The sequence below is a fragment of the Chiloscyllium punctatum genome, chromosome 4 (assembly GCF_047496795.1).
Source record: "Chiloscyllium punctatum isolate Juve2018m chromosome 4, sChiPun1.3, whole genome shotgun sequence".
NCBI classification, from domain to species: Eukaryota; Metazoa; Chordata; class Chondrichthyes; order Orectolobiformes; family Hemiscylliidae; genus Chiloscyllium; species Chiloscyllium punctatum.
In genome coordinates this window covers 35838035-35847279 of record NC_092742.1, presented here as the reverse complement: position 1 = coordinate 35847279, position 9245 = coordinate 35838035, and the positions used below count along the sequence as shown (strand labels likewise).

At 44.0% G+C, this 9245-nt stretch overlaps 1 protein-coding gene across 1 annotated transcript; it reads right to left on the bottom strand.

Moving 5' to 3' along the window:
- Positions 1-6032: 6032 nt before the first annotated feature.
- Positions 6033-8974, bottom strand: LOC140476185 (homeobox protein six1). The gene is made up of 2 exons (XM_072568374.1): positions 8162-8974; positions 6033-6910 (listed from the first exon to the last, which is right to left on the bottom strand). The coding sequence occupies exons 1-2, from the start codon at positions 8719-8721 to the stop codon at positions 6607-6609; spliced, it is 864 nt and encodes a 287-aa protein (XP_072424475.1). The 5' UTR covers positions 8722-8974; the 3' UTR covers positions 6033-6606.
- Between the last annotated feature and the right edge of the window lie 271 nt (positions 8975-9245).

The window sequence follows — 9245 nt, the reverse complement described above, 5'->3', positions numbered from 1 at the left end:
TTTGTTATTTACTGCCCAAGGTAGTTAATTAAGTCTCCCGCAGATTGGAGATTTCCACTGGCCAGTTGTGAGTAAAAGCGGACACATTTGCGGTAACGCCTTTTTAATCTCTTTCCCCGGTGTTACCGCCACAAATGAGGATTAACGAAAGCCCAGTTTTACACACATTGCAGCTACTTTGTCTCTGAGAAGAGTTAAATGTCTTTGTTGCTCTATGACATTCGAAGCTCCACTGCACTCTGTGTCTCTCTGCGGTACCATCTCGCCTCAAATTACAGCTTGCTCACGGCTCATGTATTTTTTTCACACAAAAGAATCGATATTTCAAGTGCGGAAAGTAAAAGATCGGGAAATTGCATACTCTTTGATTTCCCGGAAAACCAAGAAGAAGGGCAAAAGGGAAACGCTACCTTCTCCCTCTCGACCATTTTATTCCATGAATGAAGAAGCACCTGTGCTGTTTTGCAGATATTTTTGTACTGCCCCGGCACAGCCCAATTAAAGCAAGAGCAAGATCACCAGAGCAAGTGAAGGATACCTGATCTGAATTTATTCATGAAGACAGGTCTGACCGGGGTACATTTCCAAGCTTGCCTTTACTTCAGTGGTACGTTGATCAGGACCGACCACCTTGGAGCCAGGCCACACTTTGTGTGACTCCGGGGAGCTGCAAGGTGCATGTTCAACCGCACCACACTGGTACCGCGTTGGAACCGAGCCGTTATCACAGCTTTCTGATCTTACAATTCGAAATCACATTGTGTAAAACGCCTCCACATTCACCGCCGCTACACCGTGATAATACCTTGAAGACTAATTTCCGGAAGAAATAAGCAGCTCAACCCTTGCTGTACATAAGGCCAGGATCTAGTTACAGGGACCACTGTTTATGCGGGAAGAGTGCGCGTCTGTGTCTAAATGGCGAGATCATAGGTTCGCCAAGGTCACACCTTAACCCCGCAGCCCCAACACACCCCCTGACCTGCCGCATGACTGCAGGGGCTGGGGCTGAGTCTTCTGCCCTCACGTTCAAGCGACCGCTCGGCCTTGCCAGAGCTCTGCATGTCATTCCCGCTTTAATCGGTCGGTTGCTTTGGGCAACATGTGATGACACAATATCTGCAACCGACCGGTGCCAAGGGTAGATAGAAATAACTGTTATGGACATGGCACTCATCCGTTACTGATACAGGAAGGAACATCGTTCCTTTTGGAGCAGCTGTGGATCCGTTATTTTATTATTGGATTCTAACTGCAGCGACGGCATTGAGGGAAGTTCATTGCTGATCCGCAGCGATTAGCTGCCCCTTTAACTGAACATTTGTTCAAATAAGACGGTGCTAAAAGCAGCCGAGACTGTTGGTGTAGAACCAGGCATTAAGCAGTAATTCAGGTATCCCAACAGGCTGGCTGACCTTGGTGGTTTTGTTGCTGTGATTTAGTGCATCTACTTATGAAACATAAATCATAAATCACCCTTCAACACCTTCTTTCTCATTGCCCCTTTCACTGCATTGAAATACTTTTTGTTTTACGAGCAGCAACAACAAATCATTTCATTCATTACAAAGAACTTTTTAAAAATTCTTTTTGAGAATGTTTTGCTGTTATTTTCCCATCAGCTGAGGACGCTGCCTCTCCTGTCCGTATGGGGTACAAGCCGCTCCTGTCTGACCTTACATTTCAAATAAGTTAATCATTCAGTTACTGAGCATTGTGTCGGCTGTAGCACGCTACCACCACTCGTTAAAGGACCGTCCAATATTTAATTATGCAATCAAAGGCAAACGTTGCCTTTGTAAGAAATACCCTATCTCCTGGCTTATGAGAACTTGTGGCGTTGCTCCTCGGTATAGGGACACTTGCTCAATCACGTGATCGCAATGCGTGTACCGCCAGATCGCATTCATTAAAACCTCTAATTAAATGTCTGGTTTAATGATACCGCTGCATATTTTTTTGCATTAGCAAAACCAAGGTGAATTTAATGGTATTAATTGTTGAATAAAATGCCTTTGTCTTATTGACAGTCCCACTCATCAGTCAATTCTCTCAAAAGTGTTCGCCAGGTTTATTCCTCACTGGTTAATTGCCTTTCGTTTTACCTAAACGATTTCATTTCTGCATTCTCATTGCACACAACGTTTACTTCCTGCAGATTTTGTTCAAACCCATTGCAGCAAAATACTGGCCAACCACGTGGCAAAAGTATCTGAAATAAGGCGGTTCCCCGTTTCCCCATTATCAAGCTGCAATGCAAGAAGCTGTCCCGGCTGACTGAGGCACGGTTCAAACGCTAAAAAAAAGACAGAACTAGCCAGAAACACAAAGGCGGAACATGTACAGAGAGAGAAATCACAGACTGGAGAGAAACATAGTTGCCGAACGGAGGATTGACATCGCCAAATGACACATTGAAAATGGCTGTAAGAGCTGACGAGATGACAGGACCTCTAAAAGCTCTCAGACACAGCTTCCAAACTGCCACAAACAACTTCACATAAAAAGCATCAATTCGTCCTGTCTGGTATTAGCGATTAGGCCCGAAGCCTGCTCTCAGTTGGTCCGACTGTCCTCTGGAAAAACGAAGCCTTGGCGAGTCAAGTTTAAAATCTTGGTGGGAGACAGTGTTGGAAATTCGTGTAGGTAATGCACACGGGGGAGATCCAGGCCCCAAATCACTGACAGTCGCTACTGCAGGAGATCAATTGGTAAACAGAAGAATAAGGCAAACAAGGTGATGATTGTTCTGAAACCGATGGGAGCTCCTGTTTTCCATGCTAGGCCAACCAGCAATCTGCTCTATGTGACACAGCAGTGACTTGCATATTTATGTGCATGGAGTACAGACTGCAATGGCCTGACAATAATCCACGTTTCATGTATCGATAAAGATGAGGATACCTTGAAGGACCAATCTTCACTTTGGTCCTGAAGTTTTGTAAAGCATTTATACAAATGTTTCAAAACAGTTATGACTTCCAAATAGCATTCAACTCAAAAAACGTGTTAACCTTCTCAAGTATGTCGGAAGTCAACAGATATTCTCTCCAATGTCACCTTTACTGCGATTGCTATTTGAACATACTCCCTCGCTGTTCTATGTCCTTTTTACTGACTGTAGTTTTGTCACCATTTCGTGCAATAGATCCAAAGCTGCATGATATACTGGGCCGGAGGCCTGTTTGACGTCGATCGGACACTGTTGTCTATTTCCCAGCGGACTTTCCCCGCAATTTTCAACCGGATCTTAAAAATTGCAGTTCGATGACAGCCATATTTTGAAATGGGCTTTACAAGACGCATCTGCATTAATCAAACACGTTTCCTTCAAACATGTTTTCTACAGGCATACTTTATCATTCGGTTTTGGCACTGTTTTGCATTTCAAACAGCCATTTTTGTATTTCTGATAATTCAGACCATAGATGCAAGCCAATCTTCGAGCTGAGGGAAATAATTTATAAAATTTGCCAAATGTGAGTGATTCCGACCAAAGAATTAAACCTGCCCCCGTTACATTCTGGGATGGACCACAGAAATAGACATTGCCCTTTTATTTAGAAACAAAATTCAATTAGCTACAGCATGCTAATTACTCCTGCGAAAGGCCGCGACTTGGGGGCTATAGAAAAACATAAGCACTGTTGGCGGATTTAAATAAAGAACCTCATTTTTGTGAGCACGCTTAAAATGTAAAGAAAACAAATTTGAAATCAGCGCTGAGGTGCTTCTAAAAACACAAAAGCCTGAATTGAATCCCTGTAATATTTGCCAAAATCTGCTCCACATTCAACAGGCGCAGTGCAGGCAGCGGCTGGTTCACATTAACGCCAGGAAATCCTCAGTTCTCTCCAAACTCGAGCTGTTCAAAACAATTACCCTCATCTCATAGAAGGCCTTTTTAGTTTCCAGCGAAGAGTGTCTGGAGGCCAGTCGTGTGTTTATTTTACATGTAGAAGAAAACTCGACCAAAACCGAATGTCTTTTCGTGGCCGTTGGGGCACGGGGCGCTTTACTGTTGGAGCTGCGATTTCAGGATTACTGACAATAAAATGCCCCGAGTGTAACAAGATCAAAGTCACCCAGGAACGTGATGCTACGATTTCTTAACACTTGCAGTGAAAGATATTAAAGCACACCCTATAGGAAAAGTAAAGGTAAAGATCTCCAGCGGTTAGTCCCAACATTGAAATATCCGTTTGATATAGACGGTCTGCAATGAACTCCTGAATTAGCTTCGCCATCCTCCTGCTTTAACTCATTTGACCAGAAATCCGTGTTAAACCCCAATGCAAATCTTTCAAGTGGCCCAATGAAAGAAAAAGCAATGAAAACAAATCTGTTCAAAAACATATTTTCACGTATTCTTAAAAAGAGAAAAACCCCAACATGGAAGCTAGGGACAAATAGAAATGTGTTGACACGAGGTGGGAGGAGTGGCTATATTGTTGATGGTTTCTTCGAAGCTTGTTAAGTAAAATAAGCTTGCAAAATTGGTAAACCGTTTAAAATCTTGGTAAAGATCGATCCCATCATCGCTTCAGTCATCTTACTCCCCTCCCCCCACCTACTAAAGTTGTCATAAAGTTGCCATTTCGCCAACATCTTCTGGGAAGTGATGGTGTTGGTCACAGGAGCTCTTTATGCTGCCGTCTCTATTAATTGCATCACCAAGAATCGGAGAGGGCCGAGGAGAAATGACGCATTGTAAATTATGCTCGTCTCTTACACGTAGCCCAATATAAGCTAACTTTCTCTTTCGATCCTAAGTAACAATTAGGACGACTTCACTAAAGTCATCCTTGCGAAACAGACGTATATTTTACACAGGAATTTTGCATAAACTGAGTTAATCCCGAGTGAGAGTCTGTCCTCCAGAGGGGGTGAGATTTCCATGGCCCGAAACATACAGAATAAACATTCTGCAATCTTCAGTAAACCAGAACCATATACTATCAAAGGATATTAGCAACACGACACTCGAATAAAGCAACGGGGAACCTTCTAACGAGTGCTTGTCATTGTTCTAAATATATAGATCATTTTATTTCAGTTTATCGATTTTTTTCCTGCATCTTACTGGGAGTTGGTGAATTATTTGTTGTTGTGGCATTTTACTCCACAACACATGTAAAGAAAATGCAAGGAAGTTGGGGGTCCGAAATAGACATTTTAAAATGATCTGCCAGTTGACTTGGAGATTGCTTTATCTTTAAGCTGTTGGAGAGCTGTGAATGATTCCTCCTCAGTTACGTGCGTGATGGGTGACACAATCGCTACATCTCTTTGAAACCCGTGGCAGGCGGATCTGACAAGCTGGGACCCAACTTTAACGTTTTGGGACAAATATCCCGTTCGGGGCAGAGGCAAGAATTGAACAAGATTTCAGGGGTTTGGTTATGTTTGTAAAGCAGACTGTCTGATTGAAAATATTCAGAAGACAGAACACAATCTATTTGGAGAGAGCTCCGAAAGCCAGTGCTTCCAAATAAATCTGTTGGACCTGATGTGATTTTTTTTAACTTTGTGCACCCCAGTCCAGCACCGACACCTCCAGATCATTTTTGGAGAGGGGTTGCGATTTGCATTTTCCGGCGACTAAGTTCAAAACAATTTTTTTCTCTCTCAGAAAGCGCAGTCGGAAAATGCCGAATTATTGTTCCTAATGCCCCATCGTAATGGATTCCCGACTTGATGTAAACTCAACACTTGCTATCTGGAATTGAAGAGGGAAATTCAGCATCATATTACTTTGCTCCCATAAGGTAACGGTTACTCACCGGGATATAGCAGAGGGGAATTTGTAGATGTCAGGTGAGACAATAGGGAACCAACATCTTGGCGTTGCTTTGTTGTCCTCGTGCTAGATATTGACAATATAACAGCACATTAATATTGCCGAGTTTCGCCTGAACTGCGAGCTTCGGAGAGCCTCATCCAATAACAATTTCCAACACCATTTTCTTAAATAAACCAACTTCTAAATTTTTGTTTTCAAAATCTGAAAAGGAGACAACATAAGCACGTGCTTTTCACATGTTTGGATTTTATTATAAACTACTTCCATGTTACTCTCCATACACCACTGGTGACAATGTACTGTAAACTTGGAGTCGCTTCTGTGCCTGAAACTCTGCCTGATATTCAGTGGAGTTGTTCTTTCTCTCTGTCTCTCTCGGCTGTTACCTCAGTTATAGCCCGTTCGTCCTACTCGATGCCTCACTTCAGATTCGCAATCAGTTAATTGCAAGGAACGCAAACAGATGGAAAACGAGAGATAAATCCAGGTTGATTCTGACAGATGCATGAACCTGGCAGAAACAGGATCAGCCCGCCAAATGTTGCATTTGCAACGCTTTTTGTGCAGTGGGGAGAGCATAAAGATTTGAAGAGCATTAAGTGAGAAATGAAGCCTCTCAGCAGTTCATGAAGGCGGTTTGTTTTCCTCTAATGAACGACAGCGGTCTCGCTTATTTTTTCACAGATTAAGTACCATCAGTTGAAATTCCATAACATGGACAGGACTGTTCGATTATTTACACAGCACAGTACCGGAGTAGCTGATCAGTTCACCGTTCGGCTGCCCACTGAGGATTTGTTCTTTTACGATCCCAGGTCGACCAGGCTGGATGTGAGAGTGCCGAGCAGTGAGTCCTGGAGTCCATGCGGATGGACCGGGCCAGCGTGGCCGCCTGGTGACGAGCTCAGGCCGTGAAGAGAGAAGGTGGAATCCACGGATTGATTCACGCTCCCTGGCAGCAGTAAGACAGGACTCGCGGAGCAGTGATCTGGGCTCTGGGGCGGTGATAATTCCTCGTCGGAACTCGACATCAGGTTTTTACTGCGGTTGATAGGGGACAACTGGTTTTGTTTATTGCCAGAGGTGTTTGTGTTTTCAGTGTTTTCCCTATTGGAACATCAAACATAGTAAGAACTCAAAAGAAATGACGGCTGTAAATATATCTAAGCGAGAAACCTCACTTATTCTCAATAGTTAATACATGTCCCCTACTCATCGTGAAGTGGTTCCCCGCGCCGTGATAATGTGAAATGAATGCTAATAGCGCGCGTTAGCTTACTCCAAGCAAACATTTCATTAACTCCGACTTAAGCATTTATAACGTAGAACTTGGCTGAGACTATACTCTCGAAATGAACGGCCAGTCTATTTCACAGGTTGGCGTGAACGAGAATCTGAGGTAGACACAAGCGAGATTACCTGTGCAGTAAGGGATATATTTGCTTTGTATTTGTAAGGGTGGGCTCTGTCCCTTCATTATTGGAGGAATTGCTCGAAAAACAGTAATGGGAGAAATAATGATTATTAATATCAATATCAGTAATTTTAAAAAATCAGTATAGACTTAAATTGATGAAAATCCCGTGATAAAGGAATGACGGGAATAAAACGCATCTTTTTTTGTTCTCAACCACAATATAATAATGGTTCAACTTCACTTGGCATTAGCTGGGAGTAAAAATGAATAGATCATTCAGGAGATGAATATTATCTGCTCTGTATCCAATAATTGATCACATCTCCAGGTAAGACTATGACAAGGGCAAAATGGTGTGCAGGCCGCTGTTTTGCTTTATTTATTGTACATAATCTTTCTGACATTAAGAATTAAAATTCTCCGATTGATTTCGACATTTTAATTTCCAGTCTGATATTTTCTGTCCGGGACTGTTTATAAATGAAAACAACCATATGCGTCAGGCTACTTTTTCTTAAAGAAAAGTTTGCATTGCCACATATTAAATACAGAATCCCCAATATTTTTTTAAAACTCGGTGATACACGTTTATCGTTTAAATATCATATCAATACTCTTTAAACTTAAAGGTTATCGCTTTATTACAGAAACGAAATATAATGCAACGCTGTAACATATATGCTGGTGCTCAGTGGCCACAGTTAAGACGCAGGCAAGGGCGCCCCTGAGCGGGACCCTGTGAGACTGAGTGAATGAACAATTCCCAGCCCGGATAGGGAGTTGTTTTTATCCCTGGTTACACCGAGAGGAAGCCTCCCGCGAGTCAATCCGTGTTTCGACGCAATTACCCCCGGCTTCCCCACCCCCTCAGCCCCAGTTTTTCTCTCTCCCTCTCCTCCCCACCCCCGCCCTACGCAGTTAAAGGGGGTAGCGATCCTTACCTCTCTTTGGCCTCGGCCGCTCGGTCTCTCTGCCTCCTGTTTTTGAACCAGTTGCTGACCTGGGTGGTAGTGAGTCCAGTCGCCTCAGCCAGCTCCCGCTTTTCCCTCGGAGACGGGTAAGGATTGTGAGCGTACCACTCCCTCAGGACACCCCGCGACTTCTCCTTAAAGCAGTAACTGGTCTCTTCCCCGTCCCAAATCGTGCGGGGCAGCGGGAATTTCCTCCGTACCCTGTACTTGCCCACAGCGCCGAGGGGCCTCCCGCGCAGCTTCTCGGCTTCGATGTAATGGGCCTTTAACCAGAGCTGCTGCAGTTTGGAGTGGTTGTGAGGAGAGAACTGATGGCTCTCCAGGATCTTGTAGAGTTCACGGAAGTTGCCCCGGTGGAAAGCCACCACCGCCTTGGCTTTGAGGACGCTCTCGTTCTTGTGGAGGTGGTCGCACGCTGGGAGAGACCAGAGGAACCTGCCCAGCCTCTCCAAGTTACCTCCTTGCTGGAGCACCTCGCAGACACACGCTACTTGTTCTTGTGTAAAACCGAAAGAAGGCAGCACTGACATGGCTCACTCGCGAGTCAGGGTGAAGTATCCACAATCTGATCGCCAAAAACAAAGAAAACAACAAAGATCGCTGAGGCCAGGAAGGGTTAACAGATCCAGACAGAAGTCGCCGATACCCAGCGGCTGATACTCTAAAGCGCTCCTGTTAGGGGCTGGCTGCAGTATACTGTTCCCATCCTAGTAAGTGCGCATTAATAGTGATGACCGGCCGCTGATTGGCTGCACTTCCCTCCTACCACTGCAAGAGACAAGAGCAAAGTCTTCCTAAATGAAGGACTCTGGAAAACACGTCAGGTCTGAAACCCGAGAGCTTCTCAAATGTCACCTGCGGGATTGGTCGCCTTTACATTACAAATCAATTACCTTTCGACTCGGTTTGAAGAGCTCAATGTATTCCTCTCAGGAATCAACTTCCTATTTGCATTTTTTGGAGGGGTCACTCAATATGCAAATTTTATCGCTCCAACTTAGGCCACAGTTCATTATTATTTCTAATTGATCGCCCTTCTTAAAACAAAGCTCAT